Here is a 14,749-nt window from a genome sequence, read left to right as displayed (position 1 = left end):
CACGCCCACAACTAACTCCGCTGGCCGGAGCTTCCACCTTTTTTTTCGTAGCGGTGTATCGCGTCATTCAGGCAGCCAATCAGCACAGAGCCTCATTATCATAGCCCCGCCCACTCAGAATCCCTCATAGATAATGAGGTTAGAGAATAGGAAGATAAAGACATGGCTCAGAGGCTGAATTTCTCATTTATTTATCAAAAACAATCAAAAGCTTGTTTTTAAGACATTCAAGGCCTGTTTAAAATAGATATTAAATGCCATATTAGGTCCCCTTTAATCATAACAATAATAATAGTAGCAGTGAACAACTGCTACGTGAAACTGTCAGGGTTACTTCATCAACATTTAGCTACTTGATCAACAGCCAACTGCTGAATATCCTTTCTTATGTATACAATCTTTAGCAAGGTGTTTTTTTACGCGGCGCTGCTGTGGTGAGACTTCCTAAGTTCCTACATTTCACTGACTAGGGTCCGAAATACACAGACCTATTTATTTAGTAGAACATGAGTGTAGTAGATGGCAGCGTGAGTGCGGGCGAGGAAATCAAGAAGCTGAATCCCAGCGCTGCCAGCCCGCCGCCGGAGCTGCCTCGTCAGCTGGTCGGCCGGACGTGTGTGTCGGTGCGGGAGCAACACCTGCCGCCATGCAACGCACCGGTTGTTGAAGTTACTGGGAGCAAGCTGGGGAGACGGCAAACTGGTGCCAGATAGGGATTAAAGCCTTGAGGCGTGTGTGACAGCGTGCACGCTCACAGAAATATTTTTCCTGTCTTGCGCATGGCCAAGGCCACAGAGATTCAAGGTGCTCACCCCCCCAGCGTTCAAACATTTGTTAGCAATTAGCCTCTGCCGCAAGCCCAACTTTCAACAAAACACATGGACCCTCCATGCTTCTTCCTCCCTCCCTCCCTTTTTCTTTCTTTTTTTAAAAATCTGTCCCTCCCTTAGTTTCTACTTTCTTTGTTCGCCTCTCATATCTCTCTCTCTTTTTCTTTACCCACTCTTCGTCTGTCTCTTTATCCCTCCTCCAACAGTTCTCCCTCCCTCCTTCCCTCTCAGATGCTGCACATGGTTTCTCTGTGAGGAGGTTTAGCTTTCTCAGGCTCTTGATGAGAAAGGGAGGATGCCAGAGAGCTGCAAGCAGGCGCACAACACTGAGCAAAACATCAGAAATGACAGACTTTCAACAACTGAAATAATTTAGAAATCAATTTTATTTTGTTATTTTGTTGGGTTTTTTTTAGTTGCAAAGGTGCTTTCCCTCCTTATTCTCTAACTACATTGGATGTGGGTGAATCTGTTTCTGCTTGCTTTTCATCATCTTTTTTTGGAAATAAGATATTTTACATACCCTTTTTTTTCTTTGGAAAGTTGGAACACGAATGAGCTTCTTCATTTATTGTCATCACATCAACAAGCCAGGATTCAGCAAACTGGACCAACATCTCCCTAAAGGACTCTGAAGTTAGAAATCATGAAAGGTAAAGCTGCATAGCTGTTAGTAGTACTTCTTACCATATGCAGTCTAAGTGAATTTTGTCTTTCTTCTTTGTTACCAAAAAGCCTTGCTTGAAACACCTGGGTGAATTTCCTGGGAGGACAAACATTTGAAGTTGTCAACAGGAACAGTATCCGTCCTGGTGACATGCAGGCTGGCACCTGCACAGGCCACCGGCGACCACAGATGTTTGTTCTCCACTAACTCGGAGACTTGGCAGCCCAGACCCCGAGAGAGAGTGCGTGGTTGTTGTTGTTGGACGACCCGAGACTTTGATCAGTCAGCTTTGAGACCCTGTGTGTTTGTGTGCACGCCAAAGAGCGGTTATGTAAAACAGAACAGGTTCTCCGTGCCTGCCAATCTCCCACATATTAATCTGATATTCCCTTAAAAGGACGGCAAGTGAAAACATATGATCCGAATTTGAGCTTTTTCACAGCATTGCAGGAAAGGAGAGCTTCCGGCGGCTTTGAAGAGGGCAGGGGCTCTTACATACTTCCCCGACTTACAGTGTGACTGTCAGAGAAGGGAGGACAAGGTGGGGAAGAGGGAATAACAGAGTGATAATGAAGAGGGGCAGGAAGGAACCCCCTGAACAGATTAGGTATAAACAAGTGCTAACATTTCACTTTCAAGTAACAGCACAAGGAATATGGTGGATTATTGATGATGTTTATGAGCAATGTAGGTATTAAAAACAAATGAAGAGGAAGAAGATAACTCTTGTACTTTAAAGCCATTCCAAGTAGCAATTCCACTTGTGACCACATGGGGGGAAATAGTGCTGTTGTGTTCACTAATGAGCCACTGCCCTCACTCATAAAGGGGACCTATTATGGCATTTAATGTATATTTTAAACAGGCCTTGAATGTCTTAAAAACAAGCTTTTGATTGTTTTTGCTAAATAAATTATAAATTCAGCCTCTGAGCCATGTCTTTATCTTCACTGTTTCTAACCTCCATCTCTATGAGGGATTCTGAGTGGGCGGGGCTATGATAATGAGGCTCTGTGCTGATTGGCTTCCTGACGCGAATGCACACCGCTACGAAAAAATGGTGGAAGCTCTGGCCGGCGGAGTTACCGTGTCATAACACCGTGTCATAAGTGCATGTGATGCGAGCGAGCGTCAGCGACAAAATCAATTACATTGCTTTATTTTAAATCAATATAGGTAATACTAGACACTCACATGTACAGTAAATGTGTATTATATCTGTGCTTTAGTTTAAGTCATACAGTGAAGTTTAAACATGTGAAAAGCACCTTGCTAGTTATGGACACTAGTGAGTTAAAGTCAACAGCTTCAGGCTCTGGCAGGAGTCACATCTTCAAGTTGTCTGCCTTTGAGGTATTAAAAATTGTAACTCTCATCCAAAATCAACTGAACTGTCTCTGTGAAGAAAGCAGACATTTATTGTTTTGACATTTATTGTTTGGACATTTTTGTTTTTATTTTTTCATGTTCTAACTGATGAAACCCAATTTAATTACAGTACAAATAAAGAAATTCCAGATATAGTTCACCAGAAAGCAAATAGCTTGTTTCACAAGTGCGCATATATATATATATATATATATATATATATATATATATATATATATATATATATATATATATATATATATATATATATATATATACACAAAGCTGAATAAAAAAGGCACATTGAGCATTAAGCTAGACGCAGCAAGTCGACTTTACAAATGGACTGAATTCAGAACATATACACCGCTCTGATGTGCCAAACAGTGCGAGAGGTCACCTAATGTGGTTTCCAGCCTCTCGGACCAGAAGAAAACATGCTGCCTCATACATTCCTAGCAGAGCTGGGGAGGAGGGGAGCGGGAGAAATGGGAAAAACAGAGCAGGATCAGAGGCAGGTGTATGACTGGCAAAGGGCAAGGAAAGAGTGAGGGAAAGGCTTAAGCCCTTAGCTTTTTGTTTTGCTTTCAGTGTTGTTTTTTTCAATGGTTGCTTCATAAATCTACTGTGAAAGTGTAATTTAAATGTCCTTCTGTAGTGTTTAATTATGAACAAGCGACAAGATCCTTTTAAGCTGAAAGACAAATGGAAGAAAGTCACAAAAACCATTAAAGAAGAGTGTGAAGTTTAAAGGCACTCCATGTAACAATACCTCCTCTGACCAGATGGGGGCATATAGATCTGCTTTGTTGACAAAACAGCCACTGATAACTAGGGGTGTAACGATACACTAATCTCACGATACGGTACGATACACGATATTGAGGTCACGATAACGATACGATACAATATTATAGCAGTATTTTTTTAACAACCTTGAATGAGGAACATGTGACTGGAAAAAATGGTCTTTTATTTGAAAGACACAAAATACAAAAGAATACTCTGTGTTTGCCCTATTGTTACAGTTTGTAATGCTTTATAACTGTTTAAGTTTTAAAGAGAAAGCCAGGCCAACCATTTTCCACAAACTGAACTAAAAGTAAATGTCAGGTTTGCATTATGCATCTTCAGTTTCATTCAAGTAAAAATATTTTGCCACAAACTGAATAGTTTCTCTCATGTATGATTTGACTTTTTTCTTTTCCAGAAATTTAAATTAAACTAAAATTAAATAAATCAATAAAAGTAAATACATTCTTACAATTTTGCATTATAAAAAAGATTGATTCATGCTCACCTTATAAGTGTAAGAGGAGATTTATTTTTGTTAAGGTTATTTTGGTAATTAAGGGTTCATTATTTAATAAATATATTCTTTATATTCTGATGTAAATCAGGGACTATAATGACACTAGTCAGTTTATCTGTAGTGATTAGTCTGTTTTAGGTTGGGCGGAGTGATACGCCACAGTACGGCACTAGGTGCTGTGTTGATGTTCTAAAATCCTACACTGTTGAGGGACATTAAAGTACTCTCAAACTCAGCAGAAGTTGTCTCCGTGTTTATCCTACTCACGACCCCAAAAAGGTTTAATTTAATAACGTAAGGCTTAACTCTACACCAGCCTTACATAAGTAAAAGTTTGCGGCGGTCGGCACGAATACACTGCGCGTAACTAGTCAACACAATATAGGCTATTAATATTAATAATCCAATATCGCGATACAGTTTGTCACCTCCACGACATGTATCGTGACGTTTTTTGTATAGCAAAATTTCGTGGCACGACATATTGTTACACCCCTACTGATAACACTGTGATAATGAGTGGGGACGGTCCGGCACTTCTAGTCACACCACTTTGTCCCACTAGAGGTGAACTCTGCTCCGTCTGGTCCAGGTAGACACATCATCTTTCTAGTGGAGCCACTATGTTGTCAGAAGTGGAGTTGCTACATAGAGTGGGTTTGGCCCTGCCACTCACAACCTGCCTGCATTTTTCAATTACATCCCTGCTCCTTTTCATCAGAAGTAGCACAAAATATTACATAAATTGTGAGTAAATAACATGTTTAGAATAGTTTTTCATATTCAGTAGCAAAAGGCCACGTTTGCTAACTGCATGTATTTTTGAACAAAAAAACGTGTGATTTCAGTTTTTTTTTTTTTGCATCTGTTCAATCATTTTCCAACTGAATTTTACTTGTTACAGTTTTATTAATCAGGAAAGTTAACTAATGAGGTCATACTGGTTACATCACTTTGCTCCATTAGCAAGTTTTTCATTCAGCTAGCAACCGTCTTCAGGGTGGTAAACTAGAAATTATAGTTAATTGTACCAGAACATGCATTTCTGTTCTGTTTTATGCACATTTATGAATCCACATTAATATATCAATGGCATTTCTGAATATTTAGCATAACTCATTAGACTTAGACTAAGGAGATGACTTGATATGAATTTGGGCATTTCTGCTCAAAAGTCAGAGTCTATCAGCTCTCAGTTGGGCACAGGCTGGGTTTAAAAAAAAGTTTTTTTTATTTCCCCCAAAGATGACAAAAGAAAATACAACCTAAAAAATCACAAACTGAACGACCCTTAAAAGAGGCCAAAATAACAGAACTCAAAGTAACTAATAAAGAAAATCAAACTCAAACAACTGATCTCCAAAATGAAACAAAAGGGAAACTGAAATAGTTTTATGTAACACGCACGTCTAAATCAAGCTATTAGCAACAATCTAACTAAGGATGAAAATGGAGTTTCAGAGAATTCCAAGTATTCATGTACGAGAATACAATCGATTATTGAGTGAGGTGCGTTCGACTCCGTGATGCTAGGTGGCGCCACACGCACTTTTGCTTTGCTGTTCTTCCGGTTCCTTATTTGTTGTTAGTCTTCTTCTTCTACTGTGTTGATATTCTGGCTTTTGCAGGAATCCTGGGGCAAGCGTGGGTTGCGTATACAAGCTGGAATAACTCGGAGTAGGACCGCATTATCTGGCACTAACAGCTCAATCTCAAGAGCTTCAGTTCGCTTTGACTACAGGCCGGATAAGGTGTATACATGGTTTTTAAAAATTCGATATCAGTCGGATTAAGACAACAATTCGACTGTCTCTTAGTGCATGTAAACGTACTGATTGTTTTGGCTCTAACTCACAAAATAAACCGGACTTTCAATGCTTGGCAGAGTTAGACACCTGTGAAGCCGTAATCTTTTTTTTTTTTTCCCTCTCTGCATTATAAAGTCACAATTTTGTGAAAGAAGAGGGCAAGAAAATGCACGTGGGCTTTGAAAAAAAAAAAGAAAAAGTATTTGATAATATCGCACCCAACTTTTGGTTTTGCAGCCTTGTAAACCCAACTCTCGTCTTTGTTTTCCTGGCCAAAGCACTTTAGTCCAGAGGGAGTGTTGCACATTTATGGGACCCTGAAAGCCTCCCATTTTACTGACGCGCCACGATAAAGAACATTCTTTTATAATGGCTCAGCTGTAGTTTTGAACTAGCAACTCATTCCAGGCATTTAAAGAGTTGTGAAAAGACCAAGCATTCCTGTCGGAAGGCATCCAAACGGCTGCGATGTCAAAAGGGATTTTTGGAGAGGGACTTTCTTGGTTTTACAAGCTGTGGTTGAGACCCCCACTCTGATCTAGGGGAGGGTTGGTTTCCTGATTGGCTTCTCTCTAGGCCTGGGCCAGCTGACATTCTTAAGAGATAATTTTCCCATTAAAATGACAACTAACAAAAGCAAATGACATCTTAAAAGCACAATGTATTTCTATGGATTTCTTTTATGTTGCCTTTTAGGCATCATGGAGCAACTGATGTGGTGAGGTCATTGGACATGTGGGAAATGTGGGTCATGTTGTTCAAAAGGGAAAAAAAATGTGTACAATTTGCTGGCAAAAATTAAGTCAGGGGATGTGAGGTTTGGATCAGGAGGTGGGTCGTAAAATCCAAAACCTCACTCTGCTGAGGAACCACAAACATGGGAGGGTGCTGATTGTTAGCAGGCCTGAAGATGAATTCACAAACACTGATGGTGGGGATCGAAGGAGAAGAGATGTGGGTGAACAGCAGCATTCGCACATTTGAATTATTTTCATTCATTTGTCAGATTTTAAAATAAAAATTCACCCCCGCTGCATATTTAACTTTATTTAATGGATTGGAAAGGAAAAATGTAACAAAGCCAGCAGTTTATCTGTTTTATGGCCTGAATGAGCCGTCAAAATCTGCTGCTAGTGTTGACAGTTTCATGGGCAGGTGTTTCAGGGGACCGCTTTCCAACATCTGGACATGAGGTCGACATATAGCTGCAGAACAAAGACCAGAAAGTCATTTAATAAAAGCTCAGTAACTGAGCCCCCTAAGTCTTGTTTGAACAACACAACATAAACTGTTCAGCTGGGTTCCCCAACTCTGGTCCTGAAGGCTCGCTGTCCTGCATGTTTCTAGATGTTTCTCTCCTTCAACACACCTGAGTCATATGAATAGATCACCGCCGTCTGCAAAAACCTGCTGGAGTAGGGAAACTTCTCCAACATGGACAATGACCCTCAAGAACGGCAACTGGGGAACATGGCTCTACAATGTCTTGCCTCATAAACAGAGGCTTTGCCAAACAATTTATTCACATTGCAGAATAAATTGTCTCTCCAGATACTTAGTTTTCAGCATTGCACTAGATTTTAGGCTACATGGAGCTGAAAATTAAGGCATATGGACACAATAACTTTATGGCATGACAAGGACCTCATACGCATGCATGATCCATCTTTCTCAAATGTACATGTAGTAAAACACAGCGTGTGGGACAAATTTCATAGCTAGGTACTGGACTGGATCAAAAGAACCTCTGCCAGATACAGATTGATACTCATGGTTATGGACCTTCGGATGAGGGATGAACAGGATTTAAGCATTGCCTGTTGTTCTCTTACTTCCTGTCCCAGGACAGATCACTATGAGAATCTCTTTCTGGATGTAAATCAGTACGTGCAAGTCCTCGTCATATGACTGGCATTTGTACTTGTCTTGCCATGAGGTCAAGACACCGGCAGTTTTCCTCATAAGCAACTTTATTAGTCACAGCGATAACGGGAACACATAATACCGTCTACAGATGCATGTGGACCCCCTCGGCTCACGAGTGACAACACACTCCTGCAGATACGGTAGCCTGAGACAGACAAATAAAGTCCCACAATGCTCATCATCTTGTCTTTGGTGCTACTTCCAACCGAGTTGTGAACACTGCTATAAAAGCTGTGGTTTTGTTTGAGCACATTGCCACCATGGTGCTTATTATACGTCCTTTAGTGTGTTATTCATGCTTTGTGTAAGCAGTACTTGATAATAGTACAGTATGGTGTAGTTTGATTATATTTACCAAAACCTAGGCAGGACTTGTCACTGTAATACTTAAGAGTCATATGAGAAGCGTTGCAACAAAATGTAGTCACCAGAATGTGGAAATCATTTTCATGACCAGATTGTGGTTTTGTACAATTCCCAACTCCTCAGCTCAGAAGTTTTTGCATTACTTCAGACTATTTTCTTTCTTCTAGCACATCTTTCAAGCCTCTCTCTGCAAAACACACATACTGTAAGCGTGCTGTGGGGTGCAGAACTAACTTTTCCATCCTTCTGTCTCTATAAACACACACGAGGACTGTCTGCTTCACTGGGCTTTAGCAGAACATTTGCAAATGTTTCACATTGAAGTTTGGATCGTTAAATTACAGATCTGACTTTGTTGTGTTTACATGAAAACGTTCAAGCTTCTTTTGTCTTTATACCGCAGTACAGAAATTTCCTACTGAAGAGTAGTGGCTCAGAAAAGCTTTGCCTGGAAATCTTAGCTGGACATTGCTGAATTAACTCACCTTTAAAACCTATAGACTGTAGGAACAACATTGACGGGGCAAAAGAGACTTTTCTTATCAGCGCCACAGTTTCAGACGCTTCAACATTAATGAGAAAGATAAAGAAAAGCAGCAGTGAATAATGCAACTGGGCATGAAAGCAAAGTTTATGCTGATTTAAATATTTTGCTTTACCAAATTTCAGATTACTTTGATTGCTAATCAGTCTTTCAAGTTAACCCAATGTAATTTAGTAGTCCTGCTGTTGTTGGTGTGACTGAACCGGTGTGACCTGGTGGAGCTCGGCTGCTGTCAGACCAACTCAGCTCTGCTCTGTGTGCATTGGACAGGTCAGCTTCCTCACTAATGAGACAGACATGAAGGCTTTTTCCACAGAGAGCCGTGAAAACACGAGGAGAGGAAGAAAAAAAAAGTGAAAGGCCGAGGGAGGCAAAGTGTGAGAAACCAATTCTGCAGCTAGGGGATATTTGAGGGTGGGTTCTCATTTTGATATTTTAAATGTCAGCTTTCAACAACAAATAATGTGCTGACATTTAAGCATTTCAATATGACCAGTTTTATACCACAAGGTCCATAAAAAATGTGAGGAATTGAGTTTCAGCCCCAGAGATGTATTTTAATAAGGGTGGGAAAGAGGGTTTAGGCGAGTCTACGGGATGAAAACTTTCCACTAAAATGCATGAATAAAGATGTTGTAGGGTGGAGGGGTTGTCCACAGGCTAACTGTGATTATACAACATTCTTCAGTAGATTCATCGGTGCCACTCTCTTTCCCGGGAAATAAAGTGCAGAAATATTCTAAAAAACTCTCTTAAGTTGAGTACTTTTCATAAATGTGTATATAAATCAGCTGTTAAAGTGTCAGCACTCTGTCATTGTAAAATAAAGTCCCTTTAAAGTTAGAAGTTGTTGTGGTTTCATTCAGGGACACTCACAATAATAACTAAAAGTGATATTTGTTTTTGGACTGAGATAAGACGAGGGAGTCTTTAATACACCATGTTGCTGTCATTCATGTTAAATCAAAAACTGGTGGATGGGAGAAGTTAAGAACATTGCTGTTTTGTACATCTAATTTTTTTTCATGCACTTTGATGACGTACACCTTTTGAACGTTTTATTGCACTTGCAGTAATAAAACAAGTATTTTCTTATAGTTCCTTTCACATGGATTCAGTTTTCTGCTGTATGTATTGGACGAAGGAATGATGATAGTACAACCAAAAACAAGACTACATGCTGCAGAATCCTGGAGACGTGGCATTTAGAACAGAAGAACTGAAGGGATGGGACCTTTGCACAACAAAAGCCTTATCTGTTATTTTATTGACTTAATTATCAAAGTAGAAAATCTTAAAGTCTTAAAGTCCTCGTGATAAACGGGCCGAAGTTGCAAACGTAAAGTTCGGATAGAGGATTTCTAGATGATGCCACGTCTTGAGAGATTTGTAACAAAACATCAACACATCCCAGAGAGCCAGCTCTTCCTTCTCCCTCCCTCACTCCATGAGAAAACATGTCCTCATCATGAACTCTCCCGCCTCCTCTCCTTCACAAATACAAGCGTGAGCATGAAGGCTGAGCTTGTCAGTGACTGGCTGGAGCGATGTTTGTCAGAGTTCGATAGCCTGGCTGCACCCACTCTTGTTTGTTTCCACTTGAAACGACCTGGACTATGTCTGAAGACCAGGTTCTTGACAGTTTGAGCCTTGTTAAAGTACATTATTAATTTAATCCCCTTTGGCAGGTACTGGGCAGAGATGATTTATTGATATGAGACGCTTAATGCCATATAATTGCACCGACAGTTTCTCTCATTGTAAGCACAGCCCATAAAATATGATAATGAGGCTGTCAGAGATAATGCGTATGTTCTTAGGGCCATTATAGTCCACCGCTTCTGAATGCAATGCCTGGTGCTGGGACACTGGCGCAACGCACAGGTCCCATGGCCCACCTGGTGAGAGCAGGAGTGGACCTGGTGAGACGTAGGAGGGGTCCGGTCAGGAGTCAAACCACAGAGCCTAGTCCTTCCATGCGCCAGTCACCACCTCCCAGTGCCAGCAGAGTAGTTCTGGAGCGATGGATTGTGTGGCCTTGGGTCTTTCCCTAATGGGACTGATTGAGGGTAGCTACTGGGACGTAAGTCGGGACTTGATCAACCCCGGCTGGGCCGCCTGAGTGAGGAGTATGATGTCGGAAGGCCCGAAACCCCGGTGACCTCAGGATACATCACTGAGGATACGTCCCAGCTGCATCCATGCGATGTATTTATTAACTCATGTCGTTATATCATTAAACACATATATTCTTGTCATTAATCCACAAAGGAAATTCTACAGATTCTTCATTTGTCTTCTTGTTTTTTGCATTTTCACATGGTTTTGCCAGAGTCTTCTGGGTGGACATGCAGTTCTTTTTCCTCCTGCAGCTTTCTCTCTCCCGCTCTCTCCCTCTCCATGTGTTTTCCTCTCCCTCCCTCCGTTATGTAACTATGGTGTTGTGTGACTCGTCCACTCAGACCTGAACTCAGCTGTTCCATCACCGACTCGCGTAAACATTCCCCTCATTGCGGCATTTGCAAGTACGCCATCAAAACAGTTCTCATCTGGATGCATCTTCTGATGTCATCGTCTTTGTTTGCTTTCAGCAAACTTTCTTGTTTGTTCATTTCATCCGGTTCCAAACCATACCTGTCAAATTGGAGAAGGAGACGTTGGCGAGAGGTTTGGAAAGAAAGAAAAAGTAAAGCAGTTTGTGTTAATGAAAACATAACAAGGGGCGTTCTGAGCGGTTGACTTTAGTCAGATACTGTGAGAAACGGTTGCCGTTCTCCTGCCAGCCATTGTTTCCTCACCAGTAGAGGTCGGACCACCCCGTGTGAGAAACTTCTGATTTGGTTAACCGAAGAAACCAACCAACAAAAACCATTGAGGTTTCAGAATTTCTGCAACATTAAGTATTTCACAGATATTAAATTAAATAGGAAACTGAAAGATTCAGCAATGAACTTGAAACCATTGTTTCTACTTTCTTTTTAATTCAAGATCTTTTTATTGGAATTTTCACAGAGTAAAAAAAGGTGAAATGCTGCATGTCGATTACAGATATTTTGAGTAGGCATGGGCATGTTAATCATAGCATACACCAGTGTACAAAATATAAAAAACAATTAAACAGTATGAAAAAATATAAAATAGTAACAAAAACAAACTACAGACCAAACTAATCCCTCCCCTGTCACTGCCAGATTACTAATCACAATATGAGGTCACTCTATCATCAAAAGCCTGCACTAGGAATACAAAAGAAATATGAAGTATAGTTCACAGGGTCTGGAATGCTTCTAGAAAAGGTCCCCACACTTTCTGGAACTTATTTGATTTCTGAAGCGAGTATCTAATTTTCTCCAGTTTTAAGCAGGACATGATGTCTTCCAGCCATTGTGCACGAGTAGGAGGGAAGGGATCCTTCCACCTGAACAGAATTGCCCGACGAGCCAAAAGGGAGGCAAAAGACAAAGTGTGCCCCTGTGCAGTGGTTAACTTCCTTCCTCCCTCCATGACCCCAAACAGGGCAGTCAGTGGGTTTGGTTCTAATCTGATTTTAAGCACCAGAGAGAGAGTATGAAATACTTCCATCCAGTACTTATTTAGACATGGGCAGGACCAGTACATGTGGATGAGAGAGGCTTCGGCTACTTTACATCTTACACAGTATGGACTAATATCTGGGTACATGGAGGATAGCTTTGCTTTGGAAATATGAGCCCTGTGTACCACTTTAAACTGAATTAAGCAGTGACGTGCGCACAGGGAGGTTGTATTAACCAGTTTGAGTATGGACTCCCAGGTATCCTCTGATAAGGGAAGCCCTAAGTCCTGCTCCCATGCTGCTTTGAGTTTATCTGTAGGGGCACTCTTAAGATCCAGCAACATGCCATAGAAAGACGAAATGAGCCCCTTTTTGAATGGGTCTGTGGCAAGAACTTTGTCAACTGTGGTCAAGCCTATCGATGCACCAGGGCTGGGTGTCTGGGAAAGAACAAAATGTCTAGCCTGAAGATACCTAAAGAAATGTGATTTTGGAAGGCTGAATTTACTACTTAACTGCTCAAAAGATGCCACGGTGCCGTCTATGAACATATCTTTAAAACGAATCATACCCCTCCTGTGCCATTCCTGGAAGGTGGGGTCCTCAAGGGATGGTTTGAAAGAGTGATTTGATGCAATGGGGCTAAGAAGAGAGAAGCTGTGAAAACCAAAAAACTTCCTAAATTGGGCCCAAATTCTAAGAGAATGTTTAACCACTGGGTTTTTGATTGATTTAAGTGAAGGAAGTGGAAGTAAGGAGCCGAGTAGGGCAGGAATTGACAGGTCATCAGTTGGATGTAACTCCATCGCCACCCAGTCAGGGCGGTCAGCGCCGTCGCAGTGGAAGGACCAGAATGCAAGGCAGCGCAGGTTAGCAGCCCAATAGTAATAACGAAAGTTTGGGAGGGCCAGACCACCTGCAGACTTAATTTTTTGAAGGTGAGTTTTGTTCAAACGTGGCCGTTTACATCGCCATAGGTATGAAGATATAACTGAGTCAAGGGACTGAAAAAAAGAACCAGGAATAAAGAGTGGTAAGGTCTGGAAAAGGTACAAAAATTTAGGTAAAATGGTCATTTTGACTGAATTGATGCGACCCACAAGAGACATTGACAGGGGTGACCATTGTGTAAGGGTTTGTTTGGTCTCATTTAACAATGAGATAAGATTCTCTTGGAGCAGGTCTTTGTGTTTCCTTGTCACCGATATGCCTAAATAGGAGAATTTGTCATTTGCGATTTTAAAGGGAAAATTGGAAAGGTCTAAAGCATGCGATTCGAGATTGGTAGGGAAAAGCTCACTTTTGCTGAGATTCAGTTTATAGCCTGAGAGTTTCCCAAACTGACTGAGAAGTGACAGCGCAGGGGGTAATGAGGCCAGAGGGTGAGAGATGAAAAGCAAGAGGTCATCGGCATAAAGCGAGACCTTATGTTCCCTGCCACCTCTCCAGATACCGGACACATCCTCACAAGATCGGAGCGCTGTGGCAAGCGGTTCGATAGCCATGTCAAAAAGCATGGGACTAAGGGGGCACCCCTGACGGGTTCCACGATGCAGATTAAATGGTTTTGACCGTTGAGAGTTAGTACGAATTGAGGCTGTTGGGTGTAAATAGAGAAGTTTAATCCACAGAGCAAAGTTCGGACCAAAACCAAACCTGTCCAGCACAGCAAAGAGATAATCCCATTGGACGCGATCAAATGCCTTCTCCGCATCCAGAGAGACAACGCATTCAGGGATAGCCTCAGAGGCAGAGTAGATAATATTGAACAGTCGCCTTGTGTTGAAGTAAGACTGCCTACCTTTAATGAAGCCAGTTTGGTCTTCAGATATAATTGTGGGGAGGACATTCTCCAGCCTATGGGCTAGGACTTTAGCTAGGATTTTAGCATCTGTGTTTAAGAGGGAGATGGGCCTGTAGGAGGCGCATTCAGTAGGATCCTTCCCTTTTTTAGCTATGAGGGTGATGCAGGCCTCCGAAAAAGAAGGAGGGAGGGAACCGTGGCTGAAGGATTCTGAAAGAACTGAAGATAGCAATGGGGAAAGCAAATTAGAAAATTTCTTTAGAAATTCCGCCGGGAAGCCATCAGGGCCAGGACATTTACCCGACTGCAGTGAAGAAATGGCTCGAGTAATTTCCATCAGGGATATCGGTTCTTCTAATGTCTTCCTTAGATCTGGTGAAAGACTGGGAATACTAAGACTATTTAAAAAGTCCGCAATCTCATCTCGATCAGTCTGAGATTCCGAGGTGTATAGCTGGGTATAAAAGTCCCTGAATGCTTCATTTATGAGTAAGTGGTCTGTAGTTACATGGCCATTTGGTAATCGAATCTTAGAAATATTTTGTTTAGCCTTAGAGCCTTTAAGTTGGTTGGCTAATAATTTGTCAGA

At 41.4% G+C, this 14,749-nt stretch overlaps 1 protein-coding gene across 2 annotated transcripts in view; it reads left to right on the top strand.

The window, feature by feature from the left end:
• The first annotated feature begins 1,060 nt into the window (after positions 1-1,060).
• scara3 (scavenger receptor class A, member 3) overlaps positions 1,061-14,749 on the top strand; it is a 41,366-nt gene continuing 27,677 nt past the window's right edge. The window contains exons 1-2 of one of the 2 annotated variants that reach the window (XM_061747040.1): positions 1,061-1,289; positions 1,374-1,483. In XM_061747040.1, the coding sequence (XP_061603024.1) occupies positions 1,477-1,483 (7 nt within the window). In that variant the 5' untranslated portion in view covers positions 1,061-1,289; positions 1,374-1,476. Of the gene's footprint in view, positions 1,484-14,749 lie in introns of both variants that reach the window. The other variant, XM_061747039.1, reaches the window with a different exon arrangement.

This window comes from Cololabis saira, chromosome 18, assembly GCF_033807715.1.
Source record: "Cololabis saira isolate AMF1-May2022 chromosome 18, fColSai1.1, whole genome shotgun sequence".
Lineage (NCBI taxonomy): Eukaryota > Metazoa > Chordata > Actinopteri > Beloniformes > Belonidae > Cololabis > Cololabis saira.
The sequence above is the reverse complement of the archived record's forward strand: the minus strand, read 5'-3'. Positions and strand labels throughout refer to the sequence as shown.